A 23,033-nucleotide genomic window follows, 5' to 3' on the forward strand; every position below is an offset into this window, starting at 1 on the left:
AATTGTTTGGGGAGCAGCGTTTTAAGAGTGTTAATGAAGAGCTGTTGCCCTCTGGGAATGGCTGTCCCAGCCACACAGGGAACTCCTGTTCTGCAGCTGGGCTTCCAGTGATGGAAGGGATAAAAGCCAGTGGTCCTGCCAAGGCAAAAGGACAGCTAAGGAAATCATGGGAATGCAACTCAAACACCGCAATGTCATGACCTTGTGAAGGTGAGCGGCTGTGATCTGCTGTGTGGTGACATCCAGACCTGCAGCTGGGGAAACCACTGAGTGTTGTCCCCTTGCAGGAGAGGTTATTTAATTGCCTAAATACGAAGTGACATGAAGGACCTTGGCTGAGCCCCGGTTTGGGAGCTGCTGGCCTGTGGCTCCTCCGTGCGCCGCAGGAGCAGCGCGTGTCAGCTGGGTAATCTGGAAATTGAAATGCCAGAGCACTGATCAGATAAGATTGCCAGATAAGGAAGAGAACACTTTGTCTTTCAGAAGCTTAGGCCTTGTCTGCTTTGTTTTTCTTCTTCTTCCTTTTTTTTTTAACATCAGGTTACTGCTGTGGCAAATGTAAGTGTTTCTGATGGGAGGTCAGGGTCCCTGTGTTCCCAAGGGCATGCCTGGTGGGTGCAGGGGAGGAAGGATTGCTGAAGCCTGGTTGCTGCAGTGGATCATTGCCCTCACTGCCTTCCCATCTGAATAAGGTGCCAATCCTGCCCAGGGGACTCAGCGCCACAGGACTGACCAGTTTGATGACTGAATAATGTGTGTCCAGACAATTTCACCCATGCTTGGCTTATGTATCATCTCGCAGGGTTTGTGCTGAAGCTGCAGCCATTACCCCCTTAAATGAACTGACTGTTTTCCTCACCTATGAGGAAGCAAGTGAAGCATCTCTGGGGCCAGGTTAGCTGTTGGAGCTGCTGTGGCATGTGCTAGATTTCAGCCTCCTTATTTAAAATTGATTATTTGCAATGCAAAGTAACACTAATAGAAGGCATCAGGATGGTTTGGGTGTGGACAGGTCTTTGGAAGCTGCTCTGTCAGGTCTGGCAGAGGAGTATTTGAGACTGTGGTTGTTACCTGAGGCGTGTGCTTGCCACTTGTCCTCAGTGCGTGGCCATCCTGTCTCCAGCAGCACTGCCTGAGGAAGGACCAATTGTCTGTGGGCTCCTCAGCCAATGCAGATGCAAACTGAACCATCTGAACCAAGCAGCTGAGACTAATAACACACTTCATTATGGGCAGGTACCACCAGTTGTTCTCTGGTGATCTGGAGAAGGCAGGTGCAGGGCTCAGTCACTGTGGGGCAGTTGGGGAGCAGCAGTTCTCCCCGCTCTGGTGACACAAACACTTAAAAGCATGAGCTATCCAAGTCTCTTCTGGCATGACAAAGAGTGACAGGCTGCAGGTTTTAACCCTCTCATCCCTTTCCCCCCCACTTGCAACTGGGCCTCGTGTTTTCTCTGGCTACCTGCCTTTCAGGCTGTGCATCGTTACCAGGGGCTGGTGGCTGATCCCCGCCGTCTCCAGAGGCTGGTGTGTTCTGGCAGCACGTTAATAACGTGGGGGCACTTGCTTTCATTCTGGGGGTAATGAGGAGGTTGCTCTGTTACAATGGGCTGGTACCCTCGTGGATAAATTACGAAGCCAAAGGCAGTGTTGTTATTCCACGGAGGGAGTGAGATTATTACTGAGGAAATTGCAGGCCTGCTCCTGTCGTTGTTTTACTACTGGTGTAATAATTGACTTTGTTTCATTAGTATAAACGATTTCCCCCCCTTTCCCTCTCAGCTGAGTATGTTGCACTCCTTATGTCCCTAGTGATTCCCCACAGTCAATGGCAGTCATGGCATGCTGAGTTCCTATTTGTGTTTTCATAATAATTTGGAAAAAATTGACTATCTGGGCAGTTCTTTTGGTGCTGACCAATGTCCCTGTGCAGGAACAGCTCTTTAGAGCCACTTGCCACTGTGGAAAAGCAGAAAAAGCTGAGCTGCATGTTGCAGCCCCAGCAATGGGGGCACTGGTGGTCCCAAATCTTCCAGCACTGTGGTCCGTGCAGTTGAGTATTTTAAAGTGTTGTTATGTTATCACCTGTGTGGTCATCAAATGGTCTTACCAGCAGACCTTGAACATTTGCAGTGGCTCTGTGCCACTTTACACTGTCAGAAGGTCAGTGTTGTGAAACCTGGAAAAAAAGGCACATTGCTGGAAGCCTCTGGGTTACAGATTTTCAGGGCCTCAGCTCTTAGCTGCTTATCTGAGAGCCTTACACAGAAATATTTCAGCAGAAATTCATCCAAGACAAGTTCCACCAAAAAGGAGGAACGCTGTTAGTACTAGGTTAAGTCAGAAAAAAAAGACAAACCAAACCTTACAGATAAGGGATATCTGTATATACATGGGGTCAGAGGTATGGGAGAGAAGAATGTTTTAGTCCCTATTAGAAACACATCAGTGTTTCACACCGGCACTGGAAGTTTTGCAGCTCATAAAAAATTCATAAGGCTTGTTGAGGAAAACAGGAAGGCAATTCAGGTGTCTATTTTTTGAGCACTGTCATACCTGCAAGAGTTTAAGCCAGTCTGGATTGATATTTCTTGTTATATGCCAACTCTGCTATATGATCCTCTCTGGATCATAGTTCAGTGACTGAAAAAGAATGAATGACAAGGTGGCCTGGCTTTGTGGAGGAGAAGAGAGTAAGAGTCCAGGGTATTTTGGCTTTTCTTTATGGTTTTACAGTCTCCTCTTCAGGGTCCTTTTCACTTCTGCAAACACAAAACTCAAGGTGAAAAGTAATTGGACAAGCTAACAAATGAGTTCAGGCTTGCTGCATTCCCCACTGGCGAGTCTCTGTTTCTCTTGCCACCAAGAGCAGCCTCTTTGACACGGCCTTTCATGTACCAACTAACAAAGAATGGAAATCTGCCACAGGTATGAGAGAAGAGAGGCTTTAAACAGGACAGGCACTAAACCAGCATGATTTATATGGGCTGAGTATAGTGCTTTACATTTCATCAGTCTTCCAGGGGCTGCGTGATCCCAGCTGCATCTTTTGGGGATATTTGGTGTGAACTGTTGCTTTCCAGGCTGCAGAGCTTTACTGCGGGCAGAAGCAGAAGCCTCATGGTGTGCACCCTACTCTGCAAGGGCTTGGGGTGTAGAGTGAAGCACTTCTGAGTGGACATTCCTTGCTCTTACCACGGGCTGATGGAGACACTGGAGAGTGTGTCCGTGTGAGCTAGGGGAGGTGCAGAGCCACAGGCAGAGCTCTGAGTGAAGCCAGCAGCAGGACAAGGCTCAGTGTCCCCACTGTGTCCTCTCTGTCCTGTGTCGTCCCCCTGCAATGGATGATAAAAGATGGCCATGGCTGGAAATTCATCAGAGGGGAGGAAGTCACTGGGTCATGGAAGGGGCTGCCATGTCTCCTGAGGCTGGGTGGGTGGGAATGCCATCCCTTCCTGCACTGACACACCACCCGAATGTCAGCACTCTTGTCATTGGAATGTATTGGGGTGCAAGGGGTTAATTAAATGACACTTCCAATTTCACCATTAGGAGTTGCATTGCTGTCATGGTAGTGGGGCTGTGGGGACAGCCCTGGCTGCTCCTCTTCCTGAGAAGCCTCAGTGCATTGAGGACATTCTTGGCAGCTGGGATGGCTTTTGCTCCTTGCTCTGACTTTTCAGGGACTTGCACAGCATTTGTGTGGCTGCTCCTGCAAGGTCAAGCCCGGCTAATGGCAGCTTTCTGAGAGCTTTGCCAGCTGTTTCTCTAGCCCTGTTCTCACCTGACGCTGTAAATTAAGAAGCAAAAATCACCCTGACTCGTGTTAGCTTCTCCCACTGCAGGCTTGCAAGAGGGAACAATGACTTCATTTGGATGCCAGGACAGGGAGCCTGTGGTTCCTGCACATTTGACCAGGCAGGTATTAGCAACTAAAGGTACCTTGGGATCTAAGCTGCACACGCTGTTACCATAAGTGGTTTCTCTGTGGTAATATACAATATCTTTATTCTTTCCATGCCAGCTGAGTAACTGGTAAATGACAGGTCCTGCTTTTCAATTCCACTGTGCTGCCATGGCCTGTCACGCTTTTAATTTGTGCAATAGCTGCAAGCAGAGCAGTAATTGTGTTTCCCATTTCCCACACCTGCAGTGCTGGCTTTGTGTTCCCTCTTCTTCAGTCCTCTGCCCCGACTTGAGCTGTTTAATGTTTTCTGAAGCTCCCCACAATGCTGCTGTTAAACTTATGTAATGTTTGATGTCTAATCCACTTCCCCCCCAAGAAATACACTGTGGGTGTCATGGGGCAGAGCAGGGCAGGAGGGTGCACTCAGATCTGCTGGGTGGGATGCTGATCGCTGCGGACACCTGGGCAGGGTGAGGGGGTCCGTGTGTGTACACAGTCACCTGCCCAGGCTGGCAGGGTTGGGAGCTGAAGTGTGCAGAGCTCCCAAATGTGACAGATTGCGTGTGCCACTTTCCGCCCAGAGATGGGACAGATTTTGAAAGGCTCTGCTAAAGCCTGTGGATGTTTCTGTAGGCCCAAATGACTTAAGTGGAAGTAAATTTGGGGATGTGATTCTGCATTTGCTTCAATGCATTTGAAAGGTCTGCTCAGGACTGTTACAAACTCTTCAGCCTTTGAGCAACAACTCAGGGAAGTTTGATTTCCCAACTGTTTGAGACTTTGGGTTGGATTTTTTGGTGTCTAATATAAGTCTAGCTTTTCCTGCTAGGTCTAGATTTTCCTGCTATTTCTGCAGGTTGAGTGCTCCTCATGGCTTTCATTGTGGATTATCTGTGGTTGAGAAGGTTTAGTCCAGATGTTCTGCTCCTGTTTTCTCCTCTAACTGGATGCACTCAGTATCTGAGAGGTCTCTGATCCCCAGTGCTGTGTGGGTGAGGCTGGTAGGGAGATCAAGTGCTGTCACTCACAGGCATGTGCTGTGATCCTGTAGGCTGTGGCTCTTCACCAAAGCAGGGTCACAGGGCCTGGACACTTTCAGGCTGTGAAGGAGAAAGGCTTCTGTGGATCTGAATTTTGTCACAGTTCCCTGTGAGCTCAGCCCAGCCCAGGCAGGTGACATCTTTGAGAGCACAGCTCTCCCACCTGGACTGGCAAACATGGGACTTTTGTAAAACTGATTGTTCTGGTTACAGCAGATGAAGGTTGTTTGCTGAAGGTCATGCAGACCTGCTGTAAAACATTGCTGAGAGATCACACATGACAAGAACAGGGAGAAATTGCAGTCTCATGGCTTAATAAGTGATTTCTGGAAAGCTGGGATGTAGCTGAGGACACAGCACACTCATGGAGTGTCCCCAGGGACACAGAAATGCTGCTCTCATTTGTAAAGCCAGTAGTTGGGATACAAACATTTATTTTCCTCTTCTTCAGCCTCTACCCTGGCTGTCCCCACAGCTGGGCAGAATGTGTCCTACCCTTAGCCCCCTCCAGTTTATTATCTCCTGTCATGGTCCACACACATCCTTCCTGATGGCTGAAGCCAACCATTTATGGACTGAAGGGAGAGGATCTTTAATCCTTATTTCCTTTCTCCCAGGCTGGATGCTGCAAGAGTGGGACATATGTGAGCAGTTCTGTTTTTTCTCTCATGGGCTTCTCTCCATGGTAGCTGTCCCAGATCAGAGCAGGAGAGAAACCTTAGCAGGAGTATTGCGGGCTTTAAATGCTTTGCTCCATGGTACAGCATCGTATAGGGTGAAAGCCCTCTGCCAGTGGGCGAAGGTAATTGAAACCACATTTTCTTAGTTGAGTAATTAGATTGATTCTGCAGAAATGCGGACATGTGGAAAATTGAAAAATGGAAGAGTTGCATACCCTTAGGCTGCAGATGAATATGTTGGTGCCTTTCTGAGGAACACTGGCTCGATCTACTGAATTACAGGACGTGCTGAGACCAGCTCAAGCACGATGCAAGTTTAGGCGCTGACTGGGGGAATCTCAGACAGAAGGGGGTCTCTTTCTCACTGTGCTGGTCTGAAATATGTATCTCTTTCCCCTCATTGAATTCTGTAGTGTGCTGTGCAGCAAAAGGATGCAGGTGTGTGAATCGAGTTACAAGATTAGCAGAAAATCTCTCCACATAATTACACACAGAGAAATTTTAATTGAATGGTGCATTTGATGGGACCAGATCACAGATCACACAGTTACAGGGATGTTGTTGAGACTGTGCTTGTGTGCATTTAATTTATAAGTGTTTTGACTTGTTTGATGTAGAGACATCTAGTGGAAAGTATTTCTATGGGCTTCATTCCCCAGATTAAACCAGCCATACCCACTGTTTTCTATTCTTGCACAATATAACAGCTGAGAACTTGTTCAGATGCTGTCAGCCATGCTGAGGGAGTGTTGGGGTTTCTGGGTTTCGTTCCTGTGATCAGGAGTGCTGTGGTTTGCAGGGTCTGGAGAGAGCTCCGGAGCTATTTCTGGCTGAGATTATTTAAGCAAAGGTAAATATCCTGCCATGGCTCTGTGGTAAGGTGGGTCCCACAGCCCAACTCTTCAGAGATGCCTGTGAGTTTAAAATACCTGTTTCCAGTATTGTGTGTGTGTGGCTGGTGTGGGAAGTGGCAGGAATGAAGGCAAACAGGCTCACTGGGCTCTGAAACGCCATTACTGTATGACGAGTAGCATCACAAATAGCCGGGTAAGTTCAGATATTAAATCTGCCTGTATTCCCCTTCCTCATTTCCAGTATCACTTTTGAAGCATTTTAAGTCAGGATTTTTGAGTAATACAGAATCTTTTCCTGACATCTCACAGCTTGGACTTCTGGACTGCTCTTTCCTGTTCAGTTTGCCTTCTCTAGTTGTGGCTTCTCAGTCTGCTCCAATTTCAGACCTGGCTTTTCTTTGAGCAGGAGGTTGGTCCTGAGGTACTATCAAAGTTCCTCCAATATATATCATACTGTGATTCTGATTTTTACTGGTCTCACTTCCTCAAATTTCAATTCTTTGTTTCAGTGTGCACAGGTTTTGTCAAGCCATTTCCCTCCTTCATAATTTTGCACTTTCTTGAACCTCCTCTTTGCATATATGCAAGTCCAAACTGGTTCTTTTGAGCTCTGGCTAATCCATCATCCCAAACCTTTTCTACCTACATGGACTGCTATTAAGATTTAATTAACAACTGTTCTGCTGAAGCTTCAGTTCTGGTCAGCAGTATTGGAATTGCATTAAATAGAGGCATTAAAAATGCAACAGCATTTGTGATATCAGCCTTGCAATATGAACCCCTGCTTTGTGTGTATAGTTTAACATCATCATAAATCAAGAAGCTCCTGTGCTGGGGTCCTGTGTTCACATGATTTGTTATTGCTGTTTGCCTTCTCTGGTGACACTTGAAAGTCCTGGGGGCAGGAGCTGTCACCTGTTGCATTGGACATGCTGCCATCTCCATGTGGTTCATCTCTGCTTTCGCATTTTCTTCCTGAACTCACCCTAGAAGCTGTCAGCAGCACTCAGGGCCATTGATATTGCAGAGTTTTACCTGCTTTGTGTCAAACATGCCCTTCTGTCAGAAGATATGACCTCAAGGTCCCTTTTGCCCTCTTTCCCCAGGTCCCATCAGCAGCATTTTAGTGAACCGCTATGGCAGCCGCCCCGTGGTCATGTTCGGGGGCCTCTTGTGTGGTGTGGGGATGATCTCAGCCGCCTTCTGCACCAGCATCCTGCAGCTCTACATCTGCGTGGGCTTCATCACAGGTGAGAACAAAGCATCTCCTTCCCCTCCACATGTGAGGCTCCCTCCTGATGGCTTGGGATTTCCACACCTGGGCAATGTGAGGACCAACACAAACACAATGGGAAGCTGGTGAGATAAAAAGCTTGTGAGATAAAAATCTGGTGAGGTAAAAAGCTGGTGGGACAGGGGCCCTCCTTATCAATGCTCCAGATGAATTTTAGCAAAGAGCACATTCCCTGCTTGGCGCCATGTTCCTCCCTGGACATCTTGTGTGGGATCCAGGCAGGGCTGTACTCTCTGCAGCTGAGTGCTGTGGGCCAGGGTGCTGGGGACGATGGGGTGTCCCCCTGGTGACCATCAGTGCCCTCAGCTCCCCCTGCAGCGAACCCAGGTTGAGGGTGCTCTGCCCTGGGCAAGGCATGTCCTTCTGGGTACAGGTGTGGCTATAAAGAAAGCACCCATGTTTCTATTTTACTGTGTGTTATCTTTCCTCTGTGAGATACATGAAATGAGATTTCAGGGGTTTGCTTTAGTTTACTTGCCCTTTGCCAGCTTGTAAGGTGAGGAGGTCCTTTATGTGAAGGTAAGAACGGCTGGAGTAGTCTGAAACAGGCAACAATCTCCCTGTTGTGAAAAAACCGATTGTATTTCCTTCTTGAAGTTCCAGTTGGAATTGCCTATATTGAAATATGAAATTCTATATTGGAAATTCAAATGGGATAAGGCATAGGCTCAGTCCAGTGTCTTTAAAGCCTGCAGGTGCCAGGTTATTGCTTTTAGAGGCAGATGGATTAGAGCTCTCCACCTGTGTGACTATAGATGCTTAATTGTAAGTATTTTTGTTTTATTATTTTGGATAAAGTTCAGCGAAAGTTTCTTCCAGTGCGGCTAGGACATCTGCTTGAAAACATGACACAATGAGTTCAAAATTGGCTTTTGAGGTTGCCAGGTGTATAGTTTAATGAATGTTCCCAATCTCTCCTCAGATGCATTAAGTGTTGCTGCTTTCTGAATGTAAAAATGTGAGCTCAACATTTAAAATCAATAAAACCAGCCACTAGCAAGTAAATTGGGACAGAAAGTTTGTCACCCTGTTCTTCTATATCAATATTACTTTATTGAATCTGTAGAGTAGTGAATAAATCCCTGTGTAGGACTCTCTCTCTTAAACCTTACTCTTCCTAAGGACTGTCACTGTAATTAAATGAAGCTGTGTTATTATTCGATGGATAAATCTTGCAGATTCCTTGAAAGAGACTCCAGAAACAAAGTGATGGGAAATAAAAATAACCAATGTCTCCCAATATTTATTAATGCATGAGCTTGCATCATTTTCTGCTAAACAAATAGGAAGGCAAGGGGGAATGACTTTAAACTGACAGAGGGCAGTTTAGATTAGATACTAGGAAAAAATTCTTTATTGTGAGGGTGGTGAGGCCCTGGGACAGTTTGCAGAGAGAGAAGCTGTAGCTTCCCCATCCCTGGAAGTGTCCAAAGCCAGGTTGGACGGGGCTTGGAGCAACCTGGTCTAGTGGAAGGTGTCCCTGCCCATGGCAAGGGAGTTGGAATGGGGTGGGGTTTAAGGTCCCTTCCAACCCAAGCCATTCTGTTATTCTTAGTTGACTAATGTTGGATTAGCACATGGAAACCATAAGTCCTTTGCAAAAAATATTCCATGCATTTTGGTGAGCAGAAGGACTCAGGCAAGAAACAGGGCTGTAGGAAGGCACCGGCTTCTATGTTCTAAAGCACTTGGCTAAAAACATGACAGGAGGGAATTCTGTGCATAACCCCAATGGACCTAGGATTGATAAAGACCTTGCTCTTGCTTGCCCCTGAATGTGTTTGCAAGTCTACTCCATCACCCACTGCAGAGAGCTGATAGTGTGGGCAGTGCTCAGTGCACACAGGTGACCCTCATGCCAGTCCCAAGGTACAGGGCTAAAACTCCCACATCTCTTTCTCTGCAATGCTGTGTTGTTTCCTCTGAGCAGAGGACATCTTTTGTTATGTGCATCCTTTCCTCCTGCTTGCTGAACAAGGGCAGCTGTGCAGATGAGGTATTGGCTGATAACCCATCATCTCCAGGCACAGGGCGTGTGCTGGGCAGGGAATATTAACTTGACAGAGAAGAGAAGATGCTTGTAAGCCTGCTAACATGCTTGATGTCTCTAATTAAACTTGAAGTATTTTTGCTGGTCAGGCCTAACATGGAACCGTTCAAGGGCAATTACGATGCTGCGGCTGCGGCAGCGCTGCTGCATGAGGAGAGAGGCTTTTGTAAAGGGCATTTGCAGCACCTGTAAAGCAACCTGTGAACATTACTAGCCTGGAAAGAAAACAGACTGATGTAAAAGTCTGTGTTCATGTAAATCACAAGGATGGAGGTAAAAACAAGGTCTTGGTACCAGGAGATGTCTGCTACAGTCCTGTGCCTTTGGCATATTAGTAGAAATCTCTTCAGAGGAGCAGAGCAGGAAGTATCTGTTTGCAGTGGAGGGATTAGACACAGCAATCTCAGTTCCTGACTTGATTATGCCTGTTTCCATTTGCATGCAGAGCAGGAACCAGGCTCTGCTGGTGGAGGCAGCTCTGTCCTTGATGGCACTCCAGGCTGCACAAGGCACCTTGCATGCACTGGAAACCCCACAGCCTCTTCCCATTTGTTTCACTACAGCGCTTAGAAAAAGAAATGGGGCTTCCAAGCTGTCCACCTGGACAGATGCCAGCCTGAATGCATTAAATAGGTGTTTCAACATGCAACCTCTTCTGAAGTCTGAGGTAGAAACAGCAAATTCCAAAGCAAATTGCAAGGTTGTAATGACTGGCCAGTGTTTAGTTCAATCTGCACCAATTAGACTGCCATGAAATAAAATGGGATCTTGGGTGAGGCATATGGACTAATGAGAGTAGAGTCTTTGCCATGGCTGTAAATGTTGAGCACTGAAATACCTGGTCAGATTGTTCCTTACTAATAAAGTAAGAACAAGATCAATAACTAGACAGCTGAGTCCTGTAGCACCACTTATTTCCTCCTAATATGAGTGAGATGTATTTAATACAGGAAAGGACGCTCCCTCTGGCACAGGTTTGCTTCTGTTCTTGCAACACCACTGACAGACCTCTCTGTCGTATCCCTGGGGAGAAAATGTGGTTATTGAGTAACAATTCCAGCTATGGAAAAGCTGCTGTAGTTTCTGAAAACTGCAATAAAATGGACGTAAATATTTCCTACTAAAGTCAGCCAAAAGCTTAAAGTAAATTGAAATTCCAGTTATTCAATTTGAAACTCTCCAAATTTAATTAATGGGAAGAGCATGAGGTAATATTAAATTAGATTTGTCTGACTGGCAAATTAATGTTCACATAATAAAAAATTTGAGTTGATTATTGTTTAAGTGGGTAGCTGGCATCCAGTCTGATTTTCCTCCTTTGGAAGACATGTGGTGTGTTCCTACCAAAAATGACTCTGTAGAAATGATGGTTCAATTTCTGCCCTTCCTGCCCAGCCTGGGAAGTGGGGAGTTAATGCGAACTCTCACCTGCTGTGCTGCATCTTCTCAGGTGAAAGAAGATGCATTTCTGTATTTCAGCACTGTCCAAGGGTGTTCTCTAACCAGGGCTGTGGTTTTCCTCTGTGGTTCCCAGGTCATGCTGAATTTGGCCTTATATGCATTATAAGCAGGCTGCACTTCCCAAAGATGTGCCCTGCCCAATATATGGACTATCTAAAAAAGTTCATGCTGAGAATGTTTTTTATCCAGATTTATTTTAATATGTTGCCATTTCAATTTATTTTTAATGTTGTAAACTTCAAAGTAATAAAAAAAATTTAGACTTGGCAAAAATCATAATTTTGTAAACCCATTTAAAATGAAGCTATCCAGCATCAGCTGGATCCTGCTGCATCAGTTGGATTCTACTCTATCAGTGACTAATGATAGTGCTCCTTAATTAATTTTGAGGACCTTGACCTTTGTAAATTCTCTTCTGTAAAGCAATATGCCTAATTATGTACTGCACAGTTAAACAAACTAATTATATCGACTAATGAACAAGAAAAAATCTGCATGACCCTATTTTCAGGATTCATGTTCTCTAATATAATCACTTCAAGGATTACATTTCTGCTTTGTTCTAATGTGGCTCATTCTTTCCTGGATGATGGAGTGGAAAATATGTGGCATGACTTTTAAATGCCGTTTTGATGGAGTTCTGAAAAATTAACTTTTTGTGAAAATACTGCATGTCAAAGAAATGCTTGAAAATGTTATTGATGTTTGATTATTGATTGTTGATGTTGGGCATCAGGAAGAATTGTTGGACATCAGGAAGAAATTTTTCACTGAAAAGGTGGTTAAACATTGGAATGGGCTGCCCAGGGAGGCAGTGGATTCACCATCCTTGGAAGTGTTCAAGAAAAAACTAGATGTGGCACTCAGTGCTCTGGTCTAGTTGATAAGGTGATGATTGATCAAAGGTTGGACTCTGTGGTCTTAGGGGTCTTTCCCAGCTTTACTGATTCTGTGATTCTATGGTTCTATATGGCAGCGCTCTCAAACATAGAAAATTGAGACCATCACAGCATTTGGTATCTCTGCCTTCAGATTCCACCTGTGCAGGAGAAGGTGGAATTGAATTAGCCAATTGAATTAGCAATACAGATTTAAAATGGCATTTATATATCTAAATGCAATAAAAATAAATTCTAATTAAAAGAAACACTCTAGGGTCCCATGTAATTAGCATCCTCAGTAGCGGTTTTGCTGTGTACTTGCAGACCTCTTAATCTTTTGCATCAGGCCTGAATTGCTCACAGCACCAAATCAGTCATGGCTGAGGAGGGTGATGTTATTTTCTGTGCAGGTCTGGCTGCCCGGCAGCAGAGTTGGGTGCCCATGGAAGGGAAGGCCAGCCCTTGATGGATGTACTTTGTTGGTTGGCACTGGCCAAGCCAAAACAACCTTCCTGGAACTGGGAGTTGCCGTTTTTTAAAAATAGAACCATCCTCTCCCCCAGCAAGGCTGCTGCATCTGGACAGAACCCACCAGCATTCCATGAGGGAATAGTTTGGGTTCACTCTGAAGCAAACTCTTGGTGCTAGTTTTGCCACCCAAGAGATTTGCAGTGCAAAATGACTGGGCATTCTCTGACTGAAAGAGTTTTTCTGGAGTCTGGTTACCCAAATGTGACAGCCAGAACTCAGAGACACCCTGAGCGATGTTGCGGTGCCTAAGTCCACTTTACACCCCCCAAGTTACCCTAAAAGTGATCTCTCCCTACAACACTGTGCTAGAAAGTTCTCCCTTTGTCTAGACTCTGCTGGTCACTGGCCCTCTCCCCCTCCCATCCCTTTTCCCATTGGCCCCTGTAATGTCACTCAGCCTTGCCTCTGCCCCCGAGCCCTCAGACCATTGGTTTTGGATGCTCTGCCCGCCTTTGGGAGCTTTTGGTTTTGTGTTCTTGCCTCTGTTCCCATTGGGGTGTTGCCATTAAACACCTCGGAATCGCAGGCAGAGAGCCCCTCTCTGCTCTGTGTCTCCGGTTCGTGCCCAGACTGTGGCTGTGAGCGGCTGTTCACAACCACCTGCGAGGGTGAGATGGGTGCACGCGTGGGTGCTGGGAGCCACGAGGGACCGGCAGGGGCAAACACGGCACCGATCCACCGAAGCCCGCATTCAGTAGAGCAACATTTGTATCCAGATTATTGAATTGAAGAGCCACTGGTGAACCAATTGCCTGTGAATTTCCTTAAACAATGAGCTGAGGAGAAATGGGTGTCAAATCTTCCTTTGTTTATCTGACCTTTTTCCAGGATTTGGCCTTGCTCTCAACCTTCAGCCATCAGTGATAATCATAGGGAAATACTTCTTGAAGAGAAGACCCATTGCGAATGGCCTTGCTATGGCAGGGAGCCCTGTGATGCTTTGCACCCTGGCACCTTTAAACCAATTCCTTTTTGACAATTTTGGCTGGAGGGGCAGCTTTTTAATTCTTGGGGCAATTTTATTGAACTGCTGTGTGGCAGGAGCTCTCTTCAGACCCATCGGGGCAGGTACAGCACTGGTCAAAACCCAGGTGACTGAGGAAGGGAAAGATGCTCTGAAAGGAAAGATCACTCAAGATGGCAAGGAAGTGAGTAGTGCCCTGAACGTCCCCATGGAGAACAAAACAGAAGATGAAGGAGAAAAGGACTGCTTTGAAAAAGTCAACCAGTACCTTGATTTTTCCCTCTTTAAACACCGAGGGTTCTTGATTTACCTGATCGGAAATGTGCTCATGTTCCTGGGATTCTTTGCCCCCATCGTTTTCCTGGCACCCTATGCAAAGCACACTGGCATCGATGAATATTCAGCCGCTTTCCTCCTTTCCATCCTTGCTATTGTGGATATGGTTGCTCGCCCCGCCACCGGCATCGTTGCCAACAGCAAGTGGGTGAGGCCACGGATTCAGTACTTCTTCAGCTTCGCCATTGCTTTCAATGGTGCCTGCCACCTCCTGTGCCCGCTGGCCTCCAGCTACACAGGGCTCGTGGTGTACTCCAGCTTCTTTGGCTTGGCCTTTGGCATGGTGTGTGCCATGCTCTTTGAGACGCTGATGGACCTGGTGGGAGCTGCCCGGTTCACGAGTGCTGTCGGCCTCGTCACCATCGCCGAGTGCTGCACGATACTGCTGGGACCACCTATTGGAGGTGAGTGTGTTTTCCTCCTCTGCTGCCACTGTGCTGTCACTTGGATTTAGACTTTTGCAAGCACAGTTTGCAGGAAGTTATTCTAAATGTGTTTTCTCTGCCTCCCAATCATTATTTTTCCACTAGTGACTGGACAGGAAAGGATGTCCTTGATGTCTTCTCCAGCATTTCCTCTTTCCTCCTTTCTGTGTAGTCCTGCAGTTGAAGTCAGTCTTGGAGGGTCATCTTTTAATCCTGGATCCCTTCAAACACTTGAACTAAACTTGCAGAGTGGGACTTCCTACAGCACCAAGAACCTTGCACTTCAGACAACTCCTCCTGGAGATTCCTCCTTTTGCAAAAGGCTGGAGTCCACCACAATTTAAGTATAACACAGCAGTTCTATGAAAGCCTCTTGTTGACTCAAACCTTGCTGTTTGTCTCTAAGGCTCTGAGTACACCATTTAGGAATTTCAGTCATCTTAGTGCAGCTGAAAGATTTAAGTCTTCTAAAAATAATTTAAGAAAGATTTATTTTGGATGGCATGGTTTGAAATATCAAAAGGCAGAGCCCACAAAGGTCCATGTGGACAATATTGAGTCTCCAGGAGGACTTTCAGTCATCTAAAGATAAGTAAGGGCAGTGATCTCCTGTGATTTAACAGCCTTAATATTCCCTCTATAGCATGTGCTCTTTTTGCAGTTTGAACCCTTTTCCTGGATTCAAAACTGAGATCTGGCTAATGCTCCATATGACACATCCTGCAGAGCTGTTTAATTCTTCATATTACTATGTAGCTCATACAGTGTGACAGAAGCAGCTGTACCCTCTTGCTGTCTTAGAGATTCATTATTTAATTAATGACAAACAAAAGAAAATACAGTTTTAAAATGACCATTTTCTGAATTATATAATTTTCTGTGTGGGAGATTAAGTTAATGACCAGAGATTGCTAATGAGGCTAAAACAGTTCTGTGTAATAATCAGTAGTATTAGTTTTGTAGGGTTTCCCCACCACTTTAATAAGCAGCAAATTTATTGGTTCTTTGGCATTTTAATAACCTACTGCAGGGTTCTGCTTTAATGAACTAAGTAAATTGTTCCCAGTGTGTTTTATGACTTTATCTTATTCTCAAAGGAAAAGAGGCAAGACTATCCTACTGTTGAATTTTCCAATACTCTACTCATTAAAACTCTCATTGCAAACTATTTAGGAGACCTCTAGGTCATCCTGATGAGCAGAAAAGGAAAAATTGTTGCAATTAGCATTTGGTTGATGTTTCACCAGCAGCATGAAAAACACAGCGCATTGAAAATGGTGTACCAAGTCAGCTAGGGATGATTCAGGAAAAAACACTGTCCAAAACCAGTTAAAAATTATTATTTTTGTGATCAGGAGATCCATTTGGTGACCATAAAAGCCCTTGTTAGTGCAGTGCAGTGGGATAATTAATCATCAGCTTTTCAACATTAAGGGTCAATCAGGAAGTAATTAAAGGTCCCTCTTTCTGAGGAGGAGAACATATTCCAAAAAGTCAGAGAGCTAATGGATGATGGGCCAGTTTCAGGGAAGATTGTCTGTACTGTGAAGGCCAGGTTAGGAGTGGGTCTTACTTTAATTAGGATTTGGAATGTTAAGAATGGTCTGTGTTGCCCAGTAAATGGGAATTAATGCTCAGGATCATAATCCCAATAAGATTTGCATTACATTTTGACATAATGGAGAACGGTGACATTTCAATTAAGCCGCCTCCCTTCAATTACTCTATAACTCCGTAGCAGAGGCATTAACCTTTGAGAGGAACCTGTCACATTTGTCTTGGCATTGTAATTATCTGACATTGACAGCATCATCTTTGCTTTCCCTGGAACTAATGTTTTCCAGTTTCACGCTGTGCCCTTTCCACTTAAGATCATGAGTGTAAATGCAGAAAGGGCAGCTGTGACCAAAAGCTGGGTTCCTTCTAATGCTGGTGAGTGACCCGTGGTGGAATAAATCAGAGGGTCTCTGCCAAGAGCCTGAGACAAGACCCAGTGGGCAGGTGCCTTTTCATGAAAGTCGTCCCAAAAGCTGCCACTATTTGACTGCCAAGCCAAATGGACTTCCTTGTAGTTGATCACTGGAGTCAATGGAAAGGCTGCCTGCAGGCTCTGTGATCAGAGGAATAGTTCAGCATGGAAAGCATAGGTGTGCTTTAAAAGTCCAGACTTAGCAGTGTAGGTTCTGTCCCCTTCTACTGAACTGTGCAAATTATCATTACCTGTACCAATGTCAACTACCCACAGGCTGTATAGTGCAACACATGTTCAGTATTTGCAGGCTCAGGGTGTTTGTGGAAGAGATCAGAAGTTCAGAGAACGTCTTATCCTAAAGCCACAAGGATGTTCCTTTATATATAGGATCTGAAAACACAATATCCTTGCCTTTATCTCTAAATTTCCTTTTTTTTTTTTTAATATATATTTTACAGGAATTCTTATTGATACCTTTGGGGACTATAAATATATGTTCATTAAATGTGGAGCTGTGATGGTCCTGGCAGGAACATTTCTGTTCATCATGAATTATTATAATTATCGTATGCTTGCCAAGGAGGAGAAGGAAAGAAAGACAAAAGAAGAGGATCCTAAATCTGTAAGGACAGAAAATGAAGGCAGAAAAAACTGGAGCAAGGACTCCACACAGGATGAGCCTGAGCTGGAACCTTTGAGAGAAGAGGGAGAAGGAGTAAAGAAGGAAATGAATGGCACAAAAGAAGTTTAAACCTGTTCTCATGGGCTAAATGGAAAATGACTTCTGGGTTGCTCAAGTGAGCACCAGCTGTGAAATCACACTAGGTTTTTAAATTTTACTCTATTCTCTGTTATGTGCATCCTCTTCTTTGTTGTAGGAGAAGACTAGAACAGAAACAAGTCCTGGTTCTTATAAACTGCTGGGACACTGCAGTATCCACTTGCATACCAAAGCTCCTGCAAGATTTTCCTTTAGATATTTCCCATTCCCCAGAGAAAGGGGAAAGGTGATTTTTTGCAGGCAGCCAGCACAAGGACAACATGATACAGGAGTCCTTCTTCAGGCGCTTTGTGTGCACGGGGCAGAAATTTAGTCTTAAGCTTAACCATTGATCTACATTCGAACAGTGCAAATTTAAATTTTCCTTAGGAGGTTACAAAGTCCTTATTATCCAATTTCTGAGTCATTTCTAGTGAGCTTTTTCTTTACAACACCCTGGTGAGACAGTTAGTGTTGCCACTATTAATTAATTGTACAAATGAAGAACTGGAGCACAGAGGAGCTTTGGGCGTCATAGCATCAGTGGACAAAGCTTAGGTGTGGCAGAACTGAAACGGAATCCACTGCCCTGAGTTAGATGCCTAAAAGCCTTGCTGAGCACAGGTATCCCCTTGCTAGAAAATAGGGAATACCACGGATAGCAGTGCATTAAACCACAGCCCACTCTGCAGCGCAGTCTGCTCTCTGTGTGCCTCATACTACTCAGGATTAGTGATTTTGAACACTGTCTCAGAGCTGGGACCTTGTGCCATATTTTTTTAACCTGCTTAAGTTGCATCCATCCTGGAGGGAATCCAAACCCAGCTGCTTCCCCCTTGTTTGGGCTGGAATAGGCACCTCCCTGGTGCTGGCACTGCAATACCTGCTGGCCTCATGCTGTCCTGTTGCATTAAGTAAAGTTTGCCCAGGTCGGTGATGGAGGTGGAGCTGAGAGCACTTAGGAGGCTTTCATCCTGTGCTGATGATTTTGAGCTGGGAAGATCTGCACTCTGATGTATTTTATACCAAGCAGCTGTTGCCCAAGAGCCATGGATGCTGAGCATGACATCATGCAGTTGAACCATCAAACTTTTGAGGAATTTCATTGATTTGATTAGATGAAAACAAGGACTTTTCCGGCAGATCACCCAAATCCAAATCTAAAACTAGTCCAAAGGTTCATTCTCCTTTTTCTTTGCTTCAACGTTACTCATATGTGATCAGATCATTTTTTTCATGGTTTTGTCTTTGAAGAACTGTATTTTCTTGTCACTTGTGTACACAATATGAAGAAAGGCTTGTAAAAATATTTCCATAATACACTGTACTCTTAAAATTGGATAATTCATATCTTCTTGTACAAAACCTTTTCTGTGAATTCTTTTCTTTCTTTGAATAGTGGTCTTTGACTTCAGTAGGACTTAAATTTTAGCCTAATGTTGTAACTTCTATTTTGTCTGAAAAAACCAAAATCTATATGAAATAATTAGGCTTTCAGTGCTTGTTTTTAATACCCTTTATTTCTGTCAAATATCTATGTCATATTTCATTAAAAAAGGCATTAATAGAAGGTCATGAATATTTTCCAATATGCCTTCTGGAAGCTGTCATATACTTAATAAAACTATTTTTAAAAATTAAATGAGTTAACATTTGCCTGTGTGTGTAATGCAGCCTTTTGATTCAGTAAGGAGTTTATCCTCAGAGAGTTTCCAGTCCTGGCTCCATGCACATGGTCGCACAACTCTTGGTCACAACCTCATGTTCTTGTTGATTTGGATTCTTTTGACATCCTCGGTGGTCTGGGCCAGCCTGACTCACACCTCCAGTTGTGTGGGCCCAGCAGTCTAAAAGCAGTGCAGAATGACCTGGCAAGGACCTTACAAGATTATTTTCATACCTTTCCACCAGGTTGTATCAATTAATCCTCAGTTCAATGACCCAGATCCCCAGCTGTCCTTACAGCAGGAGCTGATACTCAGGCTCCTTGCCTCTCAGAAACCCCAAGCAAGCTTTTTAAGTCATAAAGCTTTGTTAATACAGATAAAAATTTTAATAAAAAGTCATTCTGTTCAGCTGTCTGTGAAAATCCTCCTGGAAAGATGCCTTTGTTAAACTGCCCCCGAGGGCAAAAAATGTTTCATTGGGTAAGTAGATCTTTAAAGCTTCAGAATTCTTCTAACATGAAGCAGCTACTTCATTTAACCTAATCACCCTCCTGTCAAAGAAACTTATACTGCCTTTGAAATTATGGCATTATTTCTGTCAGGTAGGAAGCCGACTATTTTAAGACAATTTTGGTGGTTATGGCCGGTTTTCAGTGGTGGGTGGCCTGACTCTTCCCTGTTACCTGTTCCTCCTGCCACCCTACACCCTGATCATGACATCCCACTAATCACTGCAGCAAAGCAATGCCAAATAACTCCGTACTTATAAGCCTGTGAGTAGCCCTAGAAATGCTTCATTGACTCAAATCCCATGAATGCAACACCTTGCAGACTCAAGCTGTAATCCTTTCTTGGAAAGCTCTCAAACTTTTCTAAGAACATTTTTAGTTATTAAAAAGGACTAGTGCAATATGAAATAACCATTACAAAAAGCTCTTGTGACGGAGTAGAAGCTGCCTGTGCATCTAATTTAGTGATTTCTGTGGCAAATTGAACACAATATTCATATTTGCTTAGGTTTGGAAAGCACCTGTGTAAACAAGTCAAGAGGTGTGAGTGTTGTGCCATAAATATGCGTACTAGGCACGTGGGGGATATTTGGGATATCAGATGTGCTGGGATGATTGCAAACACTTTCTTTGGAGTGCAGTTACAAGACTTTTTTTTCATATTTCATTAGCTTGTGACCTTATTACAAGCTATTACCCTTCCCATATCTAGCTTTCCAAATTCAAAGGCATGGAGGTAGAATTCAAATATTTCACTACTTTGGTGTGGCAAAATTTGTACACCTTCCTCCCTCCCTTTTTAAAAGCATGTTAGAGCAGTGACTCTGCCACGATGGAGTGTCATGCTACTAGAATGGGACATTTTCTGCCATCACACCTTGGGCCAGGTGCTGCTTTGCCCCACACAAAAAGCATCATTTAAATAGAAAGAATGAAGCATGTCTAGAAAGTGCAAAACACACAAGGAGACTTGAGAAGTCCGGAACCACGGATGAGTAGAGGCAACTTGGTAGTAACTGTGTTAAAAATTAGTAAGCAAGCAAACAAACAAATGAAGTGCCAACCTATATGTTTGAAATATGCAATCATTTTAGGTGACACAGGAGATTATTCAGAAGGACAGTTCCCATGGCAGCTGACACCAAATTTATTTGGCTGCATTCAGAAAACGCCTCGTAGACAATACAGGTGCATTCAGATTACATCTGGAAGGAATTTAAAAGATGACTGTCATGCCCTCTGCAGTGACAGTGACATTGTCTATAAAATAGTGTTATTTAGACTTATCAGAACTGTGTGAGGGTGTTTTGATGAGTGACATTCATAACTGTCAGCAAAGCTTGCCACAATGGCAGCGCAGCTCAGAAACACAGATTTGATTTGCTGTCTGCTCTGACACTCACTAAAGTATTGCTGTGCTTTAGCTTGGACTTGGAAAGAGGTTCATTTACATCCTGACACCAGAAAAATGAACATCCCTGGGTAAATGGGATCTTCTCAAGAACCTGCTATCACCAGTAGCAGCATCACAAAATTCCCTTTGATACACTCTACAACCCTTAGTCCTGCAGAGCCCTGCACTGGTCAAGGTGTGACCCTGTGACAACATTTGTGCTGCACCTTCTGCAGAGGCTGAAGCTCCCCATGTTTGACAGTGCAGGTGTCTAAAGGCTCAAACAAACACAGTCCCACATGGCTTGAGATATCCAAGCCCTTAGCCCATCAATCAAACTGTTAGAGAGGATGTCTATATAAGGGGAAAATTATATGTACCCTCCCTCTAAAAAGGCATAAATTTGGACAGTAGTTAAAAACTATCTGTATTTTTTTTAGTATTTGTTTGTTTATATGTTATTACTTTCTGAAATGGACTCTACATGTCTTCAACTTTAGTATTACTGATGATTTTGGACTGCAAATGCTTCCTCTAATGACCTCCCTCTCCTCAGTCTTTTTAAACTCCCTTATTCGGCTGTACTAACTTTACACAGCACTTGGCTGTTATAACGTTCAGTTTTCATACTTTTTAACAGTATGTTTTCCCCCTATTCCAACATTTCTGAAGCACTACAAAGTCATTTAAGAGTTGTAGATCATATTTTAGTCAGCTCTTCAAGATGCAATTTGCTGGACAGCCTAAGAAGCTTGTTACAGCACAAGTTAGACAGGGACAGCTTCAGAGGAGCAGCACCATGCAGGGACCATGCAATTCATGGAGAGTCTGGCATGGACACCCAGGTTTGTAGCCTCCAGATAGAACAGTCCCTCCCAGTGTTCAAAAGATGCATTCACATTTTGATTTCTCTGATTTCACAGGTAAGTCAGTGACAGATACTTGGTGCCCAAGGCTGTCTGTGTCAGCTATCACAGAATCACACACACAATCACAGGATGGTTGAAATTGGAAAGGACCTCTGGAGATCATTCAGAGACTGCATGTCTAGCACTGCTCCTCTGCAAAGGCTTATTAATGTCACACTAGAGGCTTGCAGGTGGCGGAGTTTGTGTTTCCCAGCCCACACTGGGGGAAAGGCTGGAGGCAATCCCAACAGGCCAGCATAGAGTTCAAAGCCTTTTGGTGAACACAGGTCTGTGTTAGTCTCACCTATCAAGGCATACATGCCCAGAAGATTTTAGGAGGGTTAAGAAGGAAATAGATCTATTGCCAATGTATCTTACGCTGGAAAGGACAGGGATGTCCCTCAATGCACACACAGGACAGAGTCCTGCACTTTGGCCTTAGGAGTCAAAGTCTGGATCTACTTCAGACAGAGTATCTGACAGTCTAATGGTCTACACACCTCAGTTGGTACTGCCCACCATTACACCCTCATCATCTCTGAGTGGTCCAGCCCATGCTCCAGCTCCCCAGCCCATAATTTTTCATTTTTCACACCAGACTAAATGCATGGAAAGAGAGACGCAGAGAAACATAGGCTTTCCATAGGCTCTCCAGAGTTTTTCAGACTTCTGTCTGCTGGGTGCAAAGGTATCCCACCAAAATGTGTCACAAGAAGAAATTCCCACCTCCTGTGGGAACACTGCTGTTTGGGATAGGCACCAAACAAGAATGTGCTTCTACACTTGCCTGGTCAAATCCATTGGCTTCCAAGAAGGGGAATATATTCATCCACCAAAGATATCAGCTTCAAGGTCTAATCCTGGCACATCAGATTCCTTATGAATCCTGGATCCTGTTTGATGTGCAAATCAGATGAATGGTTACAATTGAAATGAAATAGGGACAAGCACTTGCCCCCTGCTGCAAAGCCTGGCATTCCCTTCCTGGACAGATGAGATTCTTAAGTAGTTTTAATCAGTATGTAATCAGTCGCGACCATTAGTTATGTGTCTGATCACAAAGCACAACTCCACAGAGAGATCCTTAGAATATCTAGGAAGTTCCATGCATTATTAAGTGAAAAAACCACAGACTCTACCTATCACCCATTAATACTATGTATAAGGAGTGCTTGTTGAGCAAACTTGCCAACTCTAATTATTCTCCCAGCAGACTGTGGAGGTTTTTTTGGCACTTCTACAAATCTAATGGAAACCTCCACAGCCCTGTTCCTGCACAGGCAGCGTGGGGAGGGAAATCTCTGTGATGTGCTTCAGACTTCTGAGATAGCCCTACCCTGTGTGCACGTGCATGCACCCGCATCCAGCATTGCTCTGACAGATCAAAGGGAAAATCCTCCT

The 23,033-nt window shown here is 44.5% G+C and overlaps 1 protein-coding gene across 3 annotated transcripts in view; it reads left to right on the forward strand.

Moving 5' to 3' along the window:
* LOC103624358 (monocarboxylate transporter 2) overlaps positions 1 to 18,809 on the forward strand; it is a 35,342-nt gene extending 16,533 nt beyond the window's left edge. For 2 of the 3 annotated variants that reach the window (XM_008643592.2, XM_017747204.1), the window contains exons 3-5: positions 7,588 to 7,731; positions 13,527 to 14,402; positions 16,854 to 18,809. In XM_008643592.2, coding sequence (XP_008641814.1) covers positions 7,588 to 7,731; positions 13,527 to 14,402; positions 16,854 to 17,146 — 1,313 coding nt within the window. In that variant the 3' untranslated portion in view covers positions 17,147 to 18,809. Of the gene's footprint in view, positions 1 to 6,452; positions 6,478 to 7,587; positions 7,732 to 13,526; positions 14,403 to 16,853 lie in introns of those variants that run through there. The other variant, XM_017747205.1, reaches the window with a different exon arrangement.
* Positions 18,810 to 23,033: the final 4,224 nt, after the last annotated feature.

The sequence above is a fragment of the Corvus brachyrhynchos genome, unplaced genomic scaffold, assembly GCF_000691975.1.
Source record: "Corvus brachyrhynchos isolate BGI_N302 unplaced genomic scaffold, ASM69197v1 scaffold91, whole genome shotgun sequence".
NCBI lineage: Eukaryota > Metazoa > Chordata > Aves > Passeriformes > Corvidae > Corvus > Corvus brachyrhynchos.